Source organism: Lasioglossum baleicum, chromosome 9 (genome assembly GCF_051020765.1).
Source record: "Lasioglossum baleicum chromosome 9, iyLasBale1, whole genome shotgun sequence".
Classification (NCBI taxonomy): Eukaryota; Metazoa; Arthropoda; class Insecta; order Hymenoptera; family Halictidae; genus Lasioglossum; species Lasioglossum baleicum.
Window position 1 is genome coordinate 12,699,723 of NC_134937.1, and position 21,672 is coordinate 12,721,394.

A 21,672-nucleotide genomic window follows, 5' to 3' on the forward strand; every position below is an offset into this window, starting at 1 on the left:
ACACGGCCTGCCAGATCGATTGCCCTTGCCTCTCAAGGCTACCGCCGGGGGTGGCTTCGAAATAGAATTTATAGCGTTACGTTTCTGGCATATTAATAGAACGTACACGTCTATGACGGCGTCGATGGCGACGCGATTCTTGTGTTTTTCCTTCGATCCAGCCACCGGGGGCACGAGTGTTTCCGGAAATAGGGGTGATCAGTGGTTAGGGGTGAGCGATAACGAGACTAAGGATGCGTATGCAATTTTATATCAACCTGGAGAAACTTACAGGAGCAGTTCTGTCTCGAGAAACAACTTTCAGCAAGATAAAACTGACACAGCGTTACAATTTTGCTATTTCCAATTTTTAACCAGCTTCATAAGCCACGAAGTATAAATGGAATGAACAATAATTGAGGGGCTCTATTGTAAGAAACACAATCGAGTCTATCTTAAGACTGCTTCACGTAAGAAGTCCAACTGGAGGCGCATTCCATTAATTATTATTATATACGGACCGAGGTCCTTTTATACAGATGTTTACAGTTGCTTATAGTAGAACTGATAAAAACAAAAAGAAACATAACAAAAAAAAAAGAAGTCTTAACCTAAAATTTACATAAGAAGGGACAAGCACGAAACTAAACAAATACAGGGACGATATTAAAAAATAATCTTGCGTAATTTTCTTTTTAATGCCTGTAACGTGCCATTAAAAATATTATTATACAGTATGTTTGAGCTTGCAATAATGCGATTTAAAGGATTTAAAGGACTCCATATGTGGATTTGGATTTCATTGTTTGAAATCCTGCTCTCGTTCTCAAAACACGTTCAGGTACATAGAAATTGATTTGCCTCAGGAGTGCGGGACAATCTATATTATTATTTATCAAATTAAAAATAAAGCTCTGGTCGGATACTATTCTTCGATCAGATGATGTTTCCAGGTTGACTATGTTTAATATTTTAGAGTAATCATGATGACATTGGATTGTTTGTCTTATGTGCACAAAACCTGAGAAATTTATGCTGCCCTCTCTCGTGCATGATTTCATACTTAACGCTTTTCGTTAATACTACAAATGAAAATAACATCCGCACCCGTCGCAGCGAACAAATCAACTATAAATTCATTATTTCATACTTCTCTGAATATTCCATTTAATTTGAAAGAACGCTCGACGCTCAACGTTTCAATTTCTTAAGCCGCAATTTCGATTGCAACGGCTGAACAGAATTTTGTGTAACTTTCTAGAGATGAACGATGATTCAACGAATTTCAAGTGCACAGTCCCGTCATCGAAGCTCCTCGGCGAGCCAGACTCGTGATCGTACGCTTCATGGTCAGCCACGTATCACCGGTAAGCGTCTTGGGAAGCTATTCTCCTCGGGAACAAATAAGAAATACTGTACCACGTTTAGCTTTACAGTATGCTCGTTCCTCTATCAAGTTTCTGGCACTTGGCGCTCGGAGGAATCCACGGAATTAGTTCGAATCAGTGCTATAGCGAACGAGACGGGTGCCGGTTCACGGTATTACCCATTCGTCCGCCAACTGATCCACAAACTGCCGTGATTACTATGCCGGACCGGCTACTGCGAACATGCTACGGCGAGACTTTTCCAAAATTCGAAAGCATCTGAAAGATCAGCAGCCAGGTCCAGTTTCCGAAGGGTTTCTTGTGCTCCCAATGATATACTTATCCAGCACAGTTCGATATAAAGCATCTATGGTCTACTTCATGGGGAGTTAGCAGCGATAGATATTCTTCGGGGTTAGCAAACTAAGAGACAGAAGAGCGTGTTCTCCATTCTCAGTGAAACTTGAGGAGAACACGTTGCGGGGTCACTCATTAACACCTTAAGAAGGAATTCTTTTAATCTCTGTCTTGGATGTCTTTTTAACAAGAACTTTCGTATTTTTATTTTTTGTTCAGGTTCGTTTTTAATTGGTCTAGCTGTGCCTTGACTGGCCAGCCTTTGGTCTCGCGTGTCCGCGACGAGGATAATGTCGACCCTGAATAAGGTGTTAACGTTAACGAGGGGTGGGAAATTGTACTGTGCCATGAATCTTCGTACAGTAAGGAAGAAGTACGTACGATTAGCATACATACGTGCACGCTCGCTTTTATGCATGCCGAGGAGTCGTGGCGGGTCTCTTTCTGGAGCCGCGTATCCACTTGTGCAATTTATTAGCACGATACTCTGAACAATCCGCAGAAAGCAGTTCTGTAACGTTGCTTCCAGTTCCTCCATCACATGTTTCGCGAATATACACTGAAAGTCACGCTCCGATCGTGCAAATAAATCGGGATCGATAATAATGTCTACTCTATGGATTGTTATTCAAATGGGGACGCGGCTTAAGGGACTGCGCACCCATTGTCGTTCGCGACGAGCGTTCTCCATGCATTTATGTAATCCAGAAACGCATTGTTTCGCAGTTACTTGCCGGAAGTAATAAATAATAAAGTCTGCCTGTATTTTTTATGCTGTTCAAGTGTTCGTTTGCGACAGTGTCGTACCAGACTGGGCGACCCTGTCCTTTCGAGGGTGTCCGAAGGGATTGAGGGTGCATTGGTAATTTCGGATGCAGTTGGGGGATGAAGTTGAATTAAAAAACGTAGGGAGCATTTATTAAAATTACTTTTGAAAGAAGAACTCAATATGAGGGTTATAGTTAAAAGAGGAAGGATTAAAGGAAATTTGTTTTTGTAGAAAAGTGGGGGAAGTTAGGGGAACCTGTGGTTTACGGGATAGAAACAGCGAAAAGATTGAATTGCAAATAAAGGTGGCACGGTCGGGAAAATATTTTCATAGAAAGCTTCCGTTTGCACAAGCTCGAAAGCAGCCGGGGTGCCTGGACAAGGACGAGCAGCCTCGATCGCGCAATTTGACCGTTCAATATTATACTTCCGGGACGGTGTTTGATCGCCAAAGAGACGCGGTTTAAACGTTACCGTTTCCCTATCTGCGGCAGACATTTAAATTATTCTAAGCTGTTTGTCGTCGCGGCCGCGGAAACCTCGGGGCCGCCCTCCGTCGTCGCTACCGCATAGCTATAATCTCGTCGACGCTAATTACCATATTTTACCGGCAACTTTCCGCGCATTACCATGTTTAATGACTGACGATGCTCTGTTTATGCCGGAAAAGTGCCGTTTACTGTTCACCCGTGCATTGCGAATTCGGTTTCCGCGGGAACGGATCTGTTACGTTAATAACATGCCTTTTCGCGATACTTTTTACAATGCTGATGTTTAAATAGTCCAAATATTCCTAGACCTCCTATGAAGTTTCGAGAAGCACGAATGCAACCACAATTACCATTAATTTTCTCATTTTCTGATATGCACACGTCGACACGAATTCAACATGCCCAGCGTCCATTTTGTTGCTTGGAAATTTTGTTTTCCAAGGAACTTCCAGTTCGAAATTCGGCTTTAAGGTGTTGAAATTGAAGACGCGGAGGGTATCCGGCAAGGAGCAGAGTCTCGTAGCATGATGTCGCCGGTCTGGGTCGTGGGTGTGGCCCATAATGGCCATTAAAGCGACATATCGCGCGGTTCGCCGGGACCTTTTCGCGCCGGGCAATAATTGCGCGAGCAGCCCGCGAAATTAGATTACACCGCGGCACCGGTGCCAGCCGGAAATCACGGCGCGTTTAATGGCGGCGATGAAATAAAGAAAACCAGCCCGCCTGGAGGGGGCCATTTTCGCGCATTACGCGACCCTACGTGATGCATTATTATACATTATGACGCATTACGACGCGTTACGCCGCGGTCACAGCCTACCACGGTCTCCGTTCCAGTAATGATCGAACTGCGATCGGGCACGCTGAACATCCGCCTTCAAAATCGATCCACAAAAATCCGACGCTAAATCAATTCTAGCAATTCGATCTGACAAAATATTCGTTATAGCAATAAATGTCACCCGAACTTTAAAAAAAAACTAAACTAGCATAGTGCACTTATAAAAAGATTATGATAAGTTCTGATTGCAAAATTTTGCGAATACGCGAGACAGCGCGTTCTCAAGGTAGGACACCATAATGTTTGAAACATGAGGGAAGCGCAGACAGGAAAAGGGAAGCAAGATGGCAGCAGCGGACGTCCTCTTTCTCCGGAAACGTGGATTGAAGGACGAAGTCAGTGGCACGTCGTAATAAATTTTTTGACGATGTTTAAAAATTGCGTTACGCAGTCCGCGCGACCGTTAACGAGCTCTCCCTCGGCATCAGTGTAATTAAACGTGCCCGCCGTGCCGCTCCACCCGGTGTTACCCGTATACCTTTGATACTAATTAAATAACCTTCTCAATTTTTAGCGACCGATTTCTCCGGGCTGGAACGAATCTGATTATTACGAGCCACCTGCTGGAGAATTCTGCTCGAAACGGGACGGACCGTGCCCGGAAATGGCACGGAACAGCGGGAGACCTGGTCACGATGAGACTCCTGCTGTTCGGTGACGAATTTGGTCACTCTCTTCTCATATCTCGACTCGCGAAACATTTTTTCAGTTACTTTAATGAACATCAGAACTGAGAAATCGAGAATTTATTAGGTAGGAGTGGGACTGCTGCTAATACACATCCAGAGTAAATGTTCTTCGACCTAGTTCAGTGGTCACAGGAATTGCAACATTGCTGATTTGTTATACAAAAATATCCTCTGCTTTATTTCAGCGATTCCGGTAACAGAAAGATGAAAGATCTATTACACGGAAAAGAACTCGACTCAAGAATTTCGATCGTAAATATTACCAATGTTATTCCAGCGGACCGAAAGACTGAAGGATCAAAGACAAAAGATTTATTGTGTCCAGAGTGTCTAGCAGTGTTTACAGTAGATATTTCGGGAACACACCGGGAAGATCCATGTATCACACGGCCGATCAACCGAAAGAACCATTTTCGTGGCGAGTCACAGCGGGATCAAGGAACCCACGGATAACTCGAGGAATCGAGTGGCCCGCGTGCTAATTACAGCCAATTAGCAGTGCCAATGACGAAGAACGATCCTGGCCACGCCGCTCTACAGGACGATCCCTTAATTAATCACTAATTACCTGGACCGATAACTTTAATCAACGTACGAGCCTCTCTCTGTTAATTGACATCGGCGGGCCGCGTGTTTTCGCGAACCGTTGGTTTCTCCGAACAAAGGATCGTTCGCGAAACGTGTGCAGAGAGGGGTTTCGCACCGCGTAAAAGCTGCGCTCGACGTTTGCGTGTTCCGAGTGACTGGTAAAGCTGCTGCTTCGTTGATTCTAGTGATTTTTAAACTTTGTCGCTAGCATTTTCGACGATCTTACATTATCAACGAAAGAAAGATACTACGCGGCGGTACTGAGTGGTATCGGGCCCTGAAGGATCGTATTGAGAGGCCATCGGCGGGAAAAGAGCGGAGCCCCGTAATAATCGGCCCGCTTTGGGCCACGGTAACGAAGGCGAAACAAAACGCTGCACGACATAATCGGCGAATAATAATCGGCGCGTACGTCGTTATCGGGCGAGGATAACGAGCGCTATCGTTAAGTTTTAATGAGCGCTAGCCCTAAATTAATATAACGATCCTCTCGCGGACCGTGACGGCTCCGGCTCTCTGAAGTCCCGTGACGTGACACGCTGACCACACCGCCGTGACGATATTACAGTCGCGGCCGGGACTCTAACACCACGGCAGGCAGCCGCCTCGCGTTCCCATTAATGCCTCGGCAATCGTTCCGATTACCCACAAATTATTAATTAATCACCGTCATCGCTGCTGCACGCTGTCGCACGATGAAAAGAATATGTATCTCCTTGATTTCTGATGACTAGACTGCCGATATTTATGCATTTATAGCAAACTTGAGTTGACGAATAATATACACGAAGAATATATATTTACAAGAAGAAGAATATCGCTGACCTTGAACACTCCGGAAAGAATGACCTCGAGGCAAAATAACATTTGCAAAGCATTCACCTCGTGATACCATTTACATTGTATTCGAAACATTTGTTATGTCATCGCTGGACTGCGAATCGTTATGCAAAATGAAAAATGTTCAATAAAAATTGTATTCTTCTTTTAATTATCCTATTAAGCTGAAAATAATACATTTATGTCCTTAAATATTTTTAACATGTCACTGCTTTAAATAGCACGTGCCCATTTTTGTCATAAATGCATAAAATCCGCAGTCCAGTCATCACAAATAAAGGAAATACATATTTAGGTGGACCACCCTGCATAGGCTGAGGAGGAAGTTCAAGTACTTTCAGCTTGTTCTTCGGGGCTCTAGCACAACCTAGACTGCCTCCAGCATGTTGTACATCAGAGAAGAGGAATATGGGAGGCGACAGGCTCACGAAAATAAGCATTAAAACAGGTTAGGTCCGTATCTCGGCCGATTTTCGTGCATACTCGGCTACGTGCCTGCCACCCCCGCTGGGGCCTTCAATTACTGCGAGAGGACGTCGCGACAACCAACCCCCCTCGATCACACCCCTTCCCATAGCATAGCAGCCCCCTGACGTAAAGTATGACGCGCGGAGTAATTTTAATTACGCGATGCAGCGGGCCTGAATTGTTGCTACCGGGAGCTTCAGACATATTGGACTAATTCACGTCATTCGGGCGACACTTATTAAACCCGGGAATGCCGTCAGCCTTAATCCTCGTAGAATGCAAGATGAGCCACGCGGAAAACGGAGGAGAAAGAGAGAAGAGGGAGAGAGATAGGGGATGAGGGAGGATGGGCAAGGAGCAGGAAAGGAGGAAAGGAGGAAACGGCTGGCCAGAGAAAGGGTGAGAGAGGACGTGATAATCTCTCTGAGGCGAGTCGCAGCGCGAAAGTCCTCGACGAAGTTTCTCCGACGAGTCCTTCAGTTCTTCCTGTCTACTTTCGAATAATGGACCGGCCATTCTTCCGTGAGGACGGACCCCCCTTTCTGATGATTTTTCTGCACCCCTTTTTGCGCCGCGGTGCACCGGTGTCATCGCTTTCTACACTGACTTCGTGAATTTCATGTCTCGTGGATTTTACGCGAGGTTGTAAGAATAAATACTTGGAGAGATTGATGCTTCTCGAAACTGTATTTCAAATTTTTGTCAATACCAGAGTTTTTAAAATATAATAGGTTGCCACGATCTCGAATAGAATATTCATCGTCGGCATTTCCTCCGGAGAGTACGAGCCTTCGAATAACAGCACGCGTGTAATATAGGGGCTCTGCTCATTATATTATATTAACGTTATTAAAATTATTTAGTTTCCAAATTATGTACCTCATTAACTTGTGTACCCACCCTCCGGCGAAAATCCCCGATTCCCAACGCGCCTATAAAACGTTCCAAACTCGCTGATTAGATGTAATTAATTACCTGTGGCCAACGAAAAGGAAAAACCTGATGCGGAGAACAACCCCTAAATTACGTTGCCTATTTCGCTCGTGTATACCCTGTGGCGACTCTTAAGGCAGTATATATTTTAATACAAAGACAATATGAATTGTCTTAAAGATCATGCACAAAACGAACATTACGCAGGCATTGATACTTAATTTTCCCTTGATTTTTCTGAAGGTACTCGTGAAATGAACCTGGTAGTGTACCTAAAAAAAATTAACGACGAACGAAAAACAGAAGAGTACTGCAAGATACAGCCAGCAATATAAGCGTCCAGTGACTTATGGTCACTTCACCCCGTTCTCTCTCCTTGGCAAACCTCCACTCCTGAAACGGTGGAGCTCTGAACGCTCGAAGGGGTTGCCCCAGTTCCGATGCAGCTGTAATTGCATTCGCCGGTCGCAAACGTGCCGCGTCTGGATCGGGCACGGTCGGATATTTAATATAAACCGGTCCGCGTACCGGGATATCGCGAAGAGCAAAAGGCCAAAGGGGGTTGCAGGGGGTGCAGGTTGTGCATCCCCCGACGACGCTGCAATCCACCGCAGTCCCGACGCACCGACGGGGAAAAGTGGGTCGTTGTGGAGGGATACTTTTACGCGGTGACATTTAGGGACTTCCGATCGGGGGCGGAATCGATTCTCGATCGATAGAACGTGGTTCCGCAATGTCTTTGGCAGCCGCCGCCGCCGCCGCCGCAGCTGGCGATCGTGTGGAAATTCGATTCGTATGCGGAACACCTAAGTAGCTCCGTTATTCATTCCTCTGCGAAAAAATCTCTCGGGACGATCGTGTTCCATTATTTTACACCAAGATTTCCTTGCGAAATTGCCCCTTTACTCGGTTTCAAAGTAATTCAAAGTCGTCTGTGGTTTACAGATTTCTATTTGGAAGGTTCTGCTTCTTCTTTGGACGAGGACGAATTTAATTATTCGCTGTGCTGAGATCTTTATATTCTCTTGAATAAAAATGTTTCTGTTGGGATACAGCCCGTGAAGTGAAAATTTGAATAAAATGAGCTTATCAGTTTCTTACGATACCGTAAAAAATGAACCATTACTTCAATCATCCTTTTCCTTGAAATATCTCGAAACAAGAAATACACGACTTACTTAGACCACTTTCATAATTATGGGCGCACGTATATTTCAAGAGATTTTTTCGTTGATTCTTTGTTTCACATGATCGAGAACATCCGCTACTTTATTTTCCATAATCAGGACAATTGTTTCCGTTACGGAACACACGGCCGAAATGAATTGAAAGGAGCGCGCCTTTTATATAATTTCCACGCAATCGTCAGCTGCAGATTAATTAACGAGTTTCTGCGGCATTGCGCAGTAGATTACAAGCGGATTAAGAAACCAATCGTTTTTCTACCTTGACCGGCGACTCCTCCGGCGCCATGCATTCCTCCAGCTGAAAAAAGAAACGGCAAAGGTTAATTGGTCTATTTTTAATCGGTAACTTCATCGAGTTGAGTCGCGCGCGACACGGACAGTCTCGCGTTCAGATCCGATTACAGAAAATTTTCCGACGGAGTCCGAGGCGACGACGTGGTCATCGGAATTTTATTTTCGATTTGAGGAAAGATCTGGCGCGACAATAGCCTTGCGGACGATTGACCTTTTGATAAGGAGAAAGAGGAGAATAGATAGTGGAAGATAGAGAGATAGGGAAGAGGGAGAGAGACGTTCTCGAGGGACGAGAGCTCGCGATCGCGTGACGATAGATTGAATGTCGAAAACGAGGAAGCACGTGTCTTTCCGCACAGAATGGCAACTGAAATGCGATCACGATACGAAGGAGCTTATCGCTGTTCCGAACAATCTTCGGATTCAGGAGAATTCCAGCCGAGTTATTGAAATATAAGGCAACGTTCCGAGTGATTAATCAGACCAGGCGGGTCAAGACGTTGCCATATACCGTCAATCAAAGTCCAAACAAGTGAACTTTAAACATCCGAACCATGAAGACCGTCCGCAACTTCTAATTGCATTCCGTGACATGTTGGGAATGCTGGTTTCATTTGCAATTTCTAAATATTGCCGATTTATGTAAATAGAAAATAATATACAGCGAGAGTAGCACGTAAAAAGGGTATGAATGAAAATGACACTGATACATAAATAATGATGCGATTTTTACGAGCCTGGTCACGAACGAAGTCTTGAGACAAGTGGCTAATGTCCTTTCACACAGAACTTCGACCCGTTGTTATCGAAAAAGCCCTCATTAAAGTAATAAGTTCGTTCTTAATTACGGGTTCTCTGTAATAACGCATTACACGATCTAAAATATAATTGAAGCAATATTATGTGATCCACCCACGTCTCGAGGCCAGCACTGTACCATGGGGAACCCCATGAATATCCATGGCTGCATTATACAATGTGTTTGCAACTCTGTAAGCAATCTATGCCGCGGAATAATACAGTAGTTACCGCAGTGTATACAATCTAATTTCTGCAATAAATCGCGTTGCAATAACGCTATTTGCAGAATAGACTACATTCATTGCAGGATACAGCGTCCACATAAACATTCATAACATTTCACTGACATTTATATGAATTCAGAGCTACAATTATTTTTCGTCGCAAGATATTTCAAGTGTCCTCGTGCTGAACGTTGAAAAAATACGACGCAAAAGGGGACGCGTAGTGACGCAAAAGGGGACGAGGGGCAGCGTAAGAGGCGTAATATTTCCTCGCGGAAAAGGAATTTGATGAGCGCGAATTCCCGCGAACGCGGTCACGTGCAAACGGCGTAAAGAATTCGTTCCTCCACGTTGCGAGAATCGCGCGCGGTCTCTTTTCTTCGGTTCGTTCGGCGCCAGCGTGCAACGGCCCTGGCCATTGGCGCGTGGCGGTGCTAATGAACTTCGGGCTCGCGTTTGCCGCAAACCACGCGCCATCTTCGCTCTCACCTAACCGAACACACGACAAACGGTTCTGGTGTCGCGAACTCGCGAAATCCTCGCGACCGAACGGGGAAATTCGAAACCTCTCGAACGTGGACGCTCCCGTCACGCGCGAGCAGATTTGCTAATCTCGGCCACGCAAATGTGACTTGATTTTGCTATGAAAATATTTCGGCAGACAATGTCGTCGTGCTTTGACACTCGACAGTTTCAATAATTGTACAATTATGGTTTGAAGCAATAACAAATAAATAAATAATAAGTGACAATGTTTCTTCTTCTTCAGAAACTTTTTACGTCTTTGTGCTATACATACAGATTGATCATCGGAAATAAACAAAAATTGGTGGACTCGTGCACGGACGATTCGCAACAATGAGCATAATCAAAATAAACCAGACCAAACGCATCAGCGGCGAGTCGTTCGAAATCGATTTGCCAGCATTGACCACAGACGAAACGACGGAGAAAAGAATAGTGCAAGAACCTGGGACGATTTCAGAAAAACTTCTCATCGAAGGTTATAAGAACAGAAGAGCAAGAAGAAGAATGAAGAAAAATAAAGGGTGGGACGCAGACATTTTGTTCGACGAATCCACGGAGCCGTGACGAACGTAACGACCGGTGCAACGTTGTTGGTTGGCCTGATCGCAGACAATCAGAGACGAGGTGTTCAGGATATGTTCGCATCGCGCAGGGTTGCCCGCGAAATCGGTCGACGGATCTACGGGCCGGTTTTCGCATTAATGGAGCCGCACTGACATCCTCGAATCAAAGGAGCCGCTGGATCGCCCCGAAACGCACACGTCCCGGCATGTTAATTCCGATCGGTATCTGGCCGGCTATACTTTTATTACAATTTCGATGGCAATGCTCGCCCTGTACTCGCGGCTGAGTTCATTATTAATCGTCGGCTGCGAATACCGTCGTTCTGGCCGGAACACAAAACAAATTCTACGAACATGGGACTTTAAGTTGCCCGGAAAATCGCAACAAGATCATAGAACAAAATGTCATCAAACTTATTTTTTCCGAATGACCTAGTAGTTATATGCATTCATAAAAGACAAATTAGATTTAAGATATTATAACGATCGGAAGATATTGATTCACCATTTGCAACTCGGTTAAAATTGTTCAAGAAAAGTCCGAGTGCATATCGATTGAAAATCTTTTTCTTCCGACTTCTTTCTCTTGGAAACGGGTTTCGAGCGACAACGCGTCTGTCTCGGCGCAACCAGCAGATCTCCGGCGGTTGAATAGTTGAACGGGAAATTTTGCGAGTTAAGGACAGCCGTAACGACATCGTTAATTAAATTCCGTGTACTCGCGGCTGCTTGACGAGACAGGCACGGCACGGCATCTCGCAAAGCTCTGTGCGCCGATGCGCGGGCGCCAGCGTGCGCGCGAACGCGCCACCCCTGTCGTTAAACAGTAAATTACCTGTAAATGAGTAATCGGCGCAGCGGGAACCGGGACTCCCGCTGCAACCCGAAACCGCCCCGAATTCACTGGGAAATCAGAGCGACCCGGAATCGGAGGAACTTTGCTAATAACATTCTTAATGGGCTTCGTGATTCTTAGTCGAATTGGGTTAGAAGGCGAGCCCCCGCGCTTTTACTGTACAGGATGCAGGTTGCGAATCCTTGTTCCGTGATTACACTCTTCTTCTTAGTAATTAATAGACCGCGGATGTATATTTTATTTTATTTACGACTATTTTTGTAGACGTGTTTTAATTTAGCCTTTGTAGATCTGAAATAAATAAAACCGTACTACGTTGTGTCGAATGTTATATATTAGTGTTTTAGTCCAGTAATGAACCAGTTAACTGTGTTCAACAATAATCATTTCAAGAATGAATTGTTACTTTTTATCAAATAAAAATGTAATCCTTCCTCGTTTTTCGTAAAATTTATGATAGGACCATTTACTCACTGAGGGATTTTCTAAACTAAATTCCGCAGTTAAGAGGATAAAGATACAGAAGGAAAATATTTGCGAACGATTGGAACAAGCTTCTGCAAGTTTGGCAGGTTTTCTCTGAAATGTTTATTGCCTGATTCGATATTGTGCATAAGGTGTCGGAACGGATTCGTAGGGGTGGAAAAGTGCTAGTTCAGAGGTAGACGGTGTTGTTGACCCAGATAAAAGTTTCTGGACCGAGCCGGCTCGATCCCGAGCTCTAACGAGCAAGATCGCTGGCTGCACGAGTGCCAGCGTGCAGTAATCGACGAGCTCGGAGGAGGACGGCAACGCGAGGCAACATATCCGCGGGGAATAACAATGAAGGAACCACGATAGCAATAGAATTATCTTTCGCCGGCCGTTCTCCCAGTTGTCGTCGTGAGGCTGAGTTTCTGGCGGCGGCGCAGTTTCTCGTACGGTCGCGTGGCTCCGGATGCTAATGAACTCGCTGTGAGTCACGTTTTCAGAGCATAAAAGAGCCCAGAGAGTGAGAGAGGGCCGAAATGAACAACAGAACCGAGTAGGAGAATCCTGGCACCGGGTCCCCGAAGCGCCGAGCTTGCAAATTAGTGGCATTTCGGCGCAACTGCCTTTTCCGTGGCGCGGCGAGCCCGTGCAACGTGTTTTTTCCCCTTCTCTTTTCATCGGCCTGACGACTATCAAGATTTTCTACCGATTCGGCGGTATTCGACGACCTTTCGCCATTTCGCGTGTGTCGTTCATGTTCCGGGGACACGCGTGTCTCGAAACTGCGATCGTTTCCATCCGTTCCACGGCGAAGTTACGACATCCACCGCGACGCGTGGGTTCGTTGCCGTTCCGTTTGTTATGTCTAAACTGCGGATTTTTTTAGCGAAATCGGAGCTGTTTGTTTCCGATGTAATTCGAGCTATGTAGACGTGTTGTTTTCCGAATAATCGTTTAGCAATACGACAATATTTCTAAATTCTTTGACACGATCAACACGATCAATCAACTTCGCTCGCACATATAAAAACTATTCTGGATTATGGTGACACCAGCTAAATGCTGGATTTGAAGTAGCTCGAGACACATTAGCTCGAATATTTCAATTTTGGCGAGCGCAAGGAATCACTATCAACACGATCAACCTCGCTCGCTCATTTAAAAAATATTCTCGTCATAGTAAAACCTGCTGGATTCTGGATTTGAAGCAGCTCGATGTACAAAGGCTCGAATATATTTCAATTTTGGCAACTGCAAGGAGTCTCTTGCAAGGCCGGCAGCTCGCATACAGAGGAGATAAATCACGAAGTAAATTGTTGGTCGGCTCCCTGGCAGAAGGACACTGGCAAGGCTTAATTCACGCTACTAATCCGATACCGTTACATCCTCGGCATTCTTCCCCGCGGCCGTGGCCGGCTGCGGGAATAACATTTCGATGATCGATCGCCGATCGCGGTTAAGAGGCGTATTAATTGCCCGTCGATCGGTACCTCTAATTGCCGGTGCGCGCCGCGCAGCCTGATTAATTACCGCTGGCTGACCACGGGTGGTAACCAAAGTGAGATCGATGTTCGCCCGAGAGTTTTCTCTTTAATTCGAGTCGATCGAGTGATTATTTTTCATCCCGCGGTGTCACTATCTCTCCGTGCCCTTTCGCCTTACCTCTCTCCTACATATTAGCTTGCAAGAGAAATTCAACGGGAACACGCATCGATTATGTTTATGCTTTATGCAAAATAGAAATTATGCTGCGGTCTGGTTCGTCTTTGATACGTTATTTATTTTGAAACTCCTCCAGGCTACCGCAACGCAAAATCACAGTTTAAAATACAGACACACGTGCTGATTCACCGCTTCGCTGCTGTGCCCGCAACATTTATTTTTGTTCCGTGGATTCCGTTCCTTGTGTCAGCAATTATAACAATATGAACTCACTGTTACCCGTACGATTACGTGCGAGCTTGAAACAAACGGATGTAGCAACATCGATAAGAGAAATGTTACCAATGTTCGGTACAAGTCTGAAATTTCAGACTCCGTATTAGCTTGACAGCGTCATAGTGATCGAGGAGATGATTCTTCGAGTAATAAAGCAGTCTCACATGCCACCCCCACTGTTCAGGAACCGTGTTCAGCAACGAAATGGTGGTGTCACCGTGGCACCTGGCGTTTTCGGGGCATCTGCTCGTTACGCGTTCGCGTCGGTAGGCGTCGCCGGCTCTTGTCCCCGCGAAATAATTAATTTCAATCTTAGAATGGCCCGTCGGGACGGACAGAAGCTCTTAAACTCGACTTCTCGCGAAGTTTAGTCGCAGTCGGAGCCACTTCCGGCGATGAGTCTACCCGTGGCGAGGGGAGTCGGCGAAACAGAGACGGAGGAAAAAGTTCCTTGGCTCGACGGACGATTTCCGGGACGCTTCTTTCTCCGCTTACTGTCTCTCTCTCACACTCTCTCTCTCTCTCTTTTTATCTTACTCCAGTCGTTCCCTCACGGAGGTGCAGCTCCCGTGGAAATTCGATGGACGTCCGCGAAATTATAGGGAACGCGGGAGGACTGTAATTGTTGGGAGCCGATGTTGCGACGCGCTCAGTGAATGCTTAACGCCGGCCCGCTTTTACTGCGATTAATTCGGGCAAACTCATTTTTCGTGCTCGAACGGGGGTAGTCTATCCCCGGCGCAGCATCAACGTTTTTACCACCCCCTACAGCCCGCCGCTTTTTTGCCCGACAAGTTTTAATGGCGCTCGAAAATTCGCCGGCTCGAAAACGACTTCAAACGGACATTTTCGTTACCCGATTTCCAGGTTCCAGAATCAAACTGAGATTAGCTCATTCTCTGCTACGTTCTGTCGTGTTTAGCATAACATAACAAGCACTTCGAACGAGACGTTGGAAGTTGATGTAGAATTATTATTCTCCGCATTATAATGCAGCAAGTATAATGCACGTTTCCGGACGTTTTCGCGGAAACGAAGGATCCGAGGAGGAACGAACAATTCCTAGGTATTAAACAGCATAGAACTCGTTAAAACCAGGCAAGAAAGTGTTCACAAAGTGAAGACCCGTCAATTAATTCTCGTCTGCCGTTGAAAAGAATCCTAGCCACGTTATCATTGCCGTTCAAGATAGAAGATTGCATGTCTTCAACCCACCCCTGGCTCATTAACAGACGAATAAAGAAACGGAATTGACTTCGCGGTAAGGCTTCGCCGCTCACTTCGCAGCCGAAGTGACTCTGAATTTTGACCGAGATGGTTTTTACGCGATACATACTTACGATTCATCGTCGTTAAGGATTCGCCCGCAATTGGCTGACGTTCGCGTTATCTACGCGAACTGAATCCCGAGGATGGAACGGGTTCGGAGAAAACGAGTAAATAGAATCGACTCCTTTTCTGTTCCGCCGTCACGCTCGTGATTCGGATGGCTCTAACCACAATGTTGCGATGCAAAACAACGGATGCGTTGTGTGAAACGGTTCTTGAATTATTTAGACGAATCCCTTCTGGCGAGACTTCCTATAATTGCGTTCGGGGAATTAATAAGACTAATAAATTTTAAAATGATTTCTTTGCTGCTATTCACGGAAATCTCTCATGGAAATCTTGTTATTCCGTTCCCGGAATGAGAAAATCAAGAATCGTTAGCCATGAGCATTGCGCAAAATCGCATTTATTTAACATTTATTTAACAACGTGTTGAACCATTATATCCAAATTAAGAAAAACAGAAATTCTCGCAGTCTGCTAATTGCTCAGCCTCGAATCGATTCGATTCCCTCGTGACTGGTGCGAGCAATCGCGAAAGGAATTCGAACGAGCGAAAGCGTACATTGTGCCAGGCATTCGAAAGGCGGGAAACTGAAATCGGCCTGCAACAATCGTCCCGCTAATTTGCAAAAACGCGCGAACATCTGTGAGATATAAATGGATGGACGGAGTGGAAGAAATATCCGAAGAAACGAGGCCGTCCGGTGCGACGAAGTCTTTCTCTTTCTCTTTCTATATTTCCCTTCCTCCCGGTGGCGCGGCGTCAAAATTAATTCGCCGCGAAGACGCGGGAAATCGGCACCGATAAATCACGAATAGGATTCGACAAATACAATTCGCTAATTTACTCGCGGACCGTGCGGAGGGGACGTTGACGAATCGCGCTACCATTTGGCGAACTTACGCTCCCCCGATCCGAGCGATATTAAAAGAAACTCGTTCTCGTAGCCGGCTCATCCGGGATTTATCAATCACGTCGGAATCCGCGATGGAATCGTTTCGCACGCCGGCTAGCATAATTGCGACGAGGTATCGGCGCCCTTCCGCTAACACTGAAGGGTCTTCCTAACAATCTGGAAGAAGCGCTTCAGAGATCTTCACGATCTTTTCCGAAAACATTAGTGGAATGTTATCAAATCGAATATCTTCTTAACACTAAACCTACCGATGACCGGTTTTATATTTTCAATTTTACATTATCCAAGCACATATTGTAATAAAAATTGCACGAAATACAGTAATTCAAGCCTCGCACGCCAATGGACGCGGTGCTGGTGCCACGGGATTGAAAAATGAGAAATATAAGGTTGGGGACACCGCAGGAATAAACACGAGAAATAAGGGGGCACATAAGAAGCGAAGAGAGAAGAGAAAGAGAAGGGATCTGGAGATAAGAGAAGGGCACGATAAAGATGTTCCGGTGACTTCCTGCAGAAGGTTGGTCGCTTCCGTTGCTTTTTTAGAAAACAACCGAGCCTCGGCGAAGCTCGCCGTTGCTCCCTTTCGACTTTCCACCGGTCAGTGGATACCTGAAAGAACTGGGAAAATACACCGGCACAATGGGCTTGGCTTTTGTATCCTCGCTCCGAAGGATTCGCGAAAATTTATTGGCCTCCAACGTCGCATCGGGAATTATCGGGACCCGGGACGTATCCGCTGCCCGGGGATCGTGGTCCTCCTTCCCGTGTTTTTCCTCGGAATCTAAAGAAAACGTTTAATCCGCCCTCGCAACGGGGAAAAAACGATCCCGGGGGAATCTGTTCCTTCCGCTTTGCTTTGCCATGCAGTTTCTCCGCGAGATTTTTTAGCGAAGTGAATTCTCTTAACTCGCCAAGCTGTGCTCGAGTCGATTCCTGTAACGCAGGAATTTTTACATCCGGATTCCAGACGTATTACTTGACTACTATACCTCAGTGTCGTCACTCAGGTTCTGACTGCAGCATTTCCCCCACTACTCGGCTCTCGAATCCCACGATCTGGCACCCCGGTGAACACTGCCGTACTTCGAGCTGTATTTCGCGAAAGGCGAGGAGCGGGGCTCGCGTCCGCTTCACTTTGATTTATCAATAGCGTCTAAATCGGTCGATGGCCGGACTCGCATGTTCTCTAACCGGAGAGGTTCCCGATAATCCTTGCGGCACCCGATACCGCGATCCGCGATCCGTTATCTGCCCGGTTATTCCTGTACCGACGTCACGTCCGCGAGCGCGCGGATATTTCTATTCGACCTAAATGTCAATCGGACTGTTCCGTTGAAGAGGACGCAGGGATTCGAGCAGGTGTCGCGGCTACGTACGTCAATCACCGGCCCACCGAAATAAAACCGTAACGTGCTCGGTTTACTACGGTCGTTCAACGACCGATTTATAGATACCCTGAATTATTTACCGATCCCTGGTTCGTTCAATTATTACGCGATTCAGATGAACGCTCGTGGCTGGAAAGGTGTCGCAGAAGATAGTAGGGTCTATCTTTGGACCTGCTAATGAATTCATTAGGAGAAAGAGTTGGTAGGGTAAGAATCGGTAGGTCTCTCTGTCAAGGCTACAAGAACATCCCGTGATGATTCTTTGTCTTTGTCGGTGTAGAGCTGGTGGAAGCTATATTTGGTTCATTCTGTGTTTGGGACACTGGGTCTTCGAAGTAGGCCCTAAGTTCAGTCGCGTCTTCTTCGACAAGATTGTTACCCTTTCCTTTCCACGTGGGCGTCTTCATCTTTTAACCCTCACCCTTCCCTCATTTGAATCTGTTCCTCGGTGTCAAATTGACATAGTGGTAAAAGATCGATGAAATAACAAGTTGTTTCTCGATGTTCTTTACAACATTACCACTGAGTTCTCGAAAGCAAGCGATAGACATCACAACCGCATCGAAACAAACGTCAATCCACGAGATTAGTTTTAATATCTCGTTTTAGAGATCGTTCTGGGCCTCCATCGACACCTTCACACAGTTTAATATCGGCCTCGACGCACTGACGACCAGATTGAATAGTGATCGATAAGGTGTGCAAATGCTGCTATACAGAGGTATAGTGCTTGTTACAGAGAGTTTGAAATAGTGAAACCAATCTAGAGCGCAATGAGTTTCTGCATCGACAGTCGATCCTGCTCTTGACGAACGCTCGAGATCGATCTGATCGAACGTACTGCCTCGATTTCGTTCGGGGGACTGTATTAATCTGTGCAATAGTAGAAACTATTTTCTGCTTGCACTATAGCTCGCCGCGTTGATTAGCTAGCTTCGACGAGCATTAATCAATCAAGTAGCAGAACTTGTGATTGACATTAGACGTTGGCACCTAGATTCTGCCATAGATGCTGAACATTCGTTTCGACAATCTTAGATTGCACAACTCTGTTCTTAACGAACTATGAAAAATGAAATATAAAATGAAAAATAATTCTAAAATGTTCTTCGAGGTTCTCTCTCTGGGTTATATTATAACTAGACAAAATGTTGAAAGAAGACTAGAATATAAAATTCGATAGAATATTGCAAAATTTTCATTTGTTTTGAATCTAGAAAGGCTGTTTCTATTAAAACTGAATATGGTTCTATTTAATTCCACTCTCTTACAATTTGTCGACAGAAATTGGAAAATGCGTAAACATCCGCAGTCTAATTATAACTGTTCCCAATCCCCGATCGAGACGCTATTGGTCAAGCCTATCGGCGAGCAGGTTTCCTCGGCTGAAACGAACACGGAGGCGAATTAATCCGTGGAAGGAGCGGCGAGGAAACAAGCGACGGCTGACAGAGCGGCAAGAAGATTTATTAGATCATTAGGAGGGCGCGCTAGGTGTTAAGTGTGTACCCGCGTCGGGAGGTTTCGCGATTCTTGTTAGGGGCCCCGCGCGGAAACCGTACAATTAGATAAGAGCCACGAGCCACTTTGCACGGCAGATTTATGAATTACTTGATTACCCGTTCGCGGGCTCGTGGCTCCGTTTAACGATACCTCTTCAAATGGCCTGTAAATAATCCGCGCTCAACTAAACGCACGCTGCTATAATTCTTAATTACGAGACGGCTTGGGACGGGCCCCGTGTGTGCAATTGCCATCGGTAAAGTGCGATACGTCATCGCTACAGGCTGAATTTCGAAAGAATCAACAGACCTAACAATCGATAAGAATATTCAGAATCTTCTTTCGCAAAAACTCAGACTATAACACGTTCCCCGTGGATAATGGTAAATAAAACATCGCGAGCGGAACTGTTCGGTGGCGAGTTCGGTTCGCTGAGTTTCTAGACGGCGCCGTTGAGATTGGATGAAAGGGAAGAGGTTGGGGGAACAGAGGATAGGTCCAACAGGGGTGGAAGAGAGGGAGAGGAGCCGGAGGAACGCGGAAAATCGTAGAAATAGAGGAAAAGGAGCTCGAAAGCACGTGTACGTATCGCGAGGGAAACGTCGTTCTATTGGAAACATGTCTCCAGACGTCGTGACCGTATCTCGAGACGCTGATAAGAAACCCTTGGTCCAGCCTGGAGAAAATAGGTGCATTTAATTGGAAACGCAAGGATCGGGACGATAATCTTTGCAATTATCGAGCCCCCGCGAGCAGGGGATTTTTTATCGGCGGCCGATCGGCAAATTCTCCCTTATGGAGTCTAGGGGAGGGTCCTTCGGTGAAGGAATTCTTCTATACTTCGGACAGAAGACGACGAATTAACCCTGATCGAATTTCCTGTCCAATTCGATTCTCAGCCACAAAAGTCATAGTTTAAACATTTTAATATTCTAGGATGGACGAAATGTTTAATTTTGAAGGGTTAATTGTCAGTGATTGAGGAGAAACGGAGAATTTGGAGGGGACGATGCGAGACCAGCGAAATGAAATGTTGAGAACCGCAGAGGGTTGATCGCGAAGATGCTCGCACACTGGCACCACCTACGCCCTTAATACACGGACAGGGTAAAATCGATGGGCAGAATCGGATGCAGCTGCGTCTTCCTCGTCGCTGCAAGGATTCTCGTTCCCTTTTATCCGTCCATTATTAATCGCGAGTCCAGTCCTCCTCCTCCTCCTCGTCCTCCTTCGAGGATGTCGTTCCTTTGTCGAGCCCTCGAGATATCTACGAGGGAATGTTCGAGGATTGGTTTCGAACACGTACCTATATTCGAGGGACATATGTATCCACCGTCACCGTGTCTACCCCTCCTTTTATTTTCTACTTGCGTCTGATCCTTGTTTCCGTCAGCATTCGTGCACCGGCTCCACGATATATATTCGAGATGATACCGAACGATACACGAGAAAGTGGATTCCCGTTCGTCTTCGCGGCGCGAGCAAGCTGTCGTCGTCGATGCGACGAATAAATCTCAATCCCCCGACTTTTAAGCGTTGCTTATCGTCTTACCCGTCCCCTTACCCTACTTAATACCCCGTTTCGATGCACTGTTTCCCTTATCTCAGCTCCTCGTATCTGATTTATGCGAATTCTGCTTCTCGAGCAGCGGCGAGCTGATTTCGGCCCGTTTCCGTTTTTTTTTTCACTGTGAACGACGAAACTTCGGCAATTCGGATATATTTCGTAGTAAATTCTGATAGTAAACTCATCGGCATCGATTGAAACAACGAAGTTTTCAATATCGAATAGTTCTGGTTGGTAAGGAAATCATTATATTTGTACGCACGCGCATCGCGTTAATCCGAGCGCAATTATTATATAGACAAAATAGTATTAAACCACGAGCGATGTTTACAGCAAATAGAATCAACGTGTGATGAGCAGACAGGTCGAATCCACTCGTAGCTAAAAGGGCGTGAAGCCGATGATTTTTCTAAAATCGGTTTCCTCGTTAATCACGCGTTCGAGCGCTGCCGATCAGTTTGTTTAGGGTTACGCGATACCGTCGAGGCCCGCCGTGTACATATAATTAATTAATTGCACGCCTTTATTATGCAAAATTGAACAAAGAGAAATACAAATATGAATAATGTAATGCATGCATATGTAACGGGGACAAATATATGATGTGCGGGTTACAACCGTTCAGGGTGCCACTGAATCATTGAAATAATGCCAAATGTAATTACAACGAGATAATTAGTTATCCTGATCATTAAATCTTGCATTTCGACCGTGGAATTGCCAAACAATCCCAATCACCGATTCGTTAGTTCTCTTCCGTGAATTAAAAGAATAAACGT

At 45.7% G+C, this 21,672-nt stretch overlaps 1 protein-coding gene across 2 annotated transcripts in view; it reads right to left on the reverse strand.

Moving 5' to 3' along the window:
* Positions 1-21,672, reverse strand: part of Pdk1 (Phosphoinositide-dependent kinase 1) — a 578,009-nt gene that overhangs the window by 362,170 nt on the left and 194,167 nt on the right. Inside the window, exon 3 of one of the 2 annotated variants that reach the window (XM_076429674.1) lies at positions 8,768-8,806. The exons of the other annotated variant lie outside the window; for it this stretch is intronic. Within the exon in view, the coding sequence (XP_076285789.1) occupies positions 8,768-8,806 (39 nt within the window). The remainder of the gene's footprint in view (positions 1-8,767; positions 8,807-21,672) is intronic. 2 annotated transcript variants of the gene reach the window in all.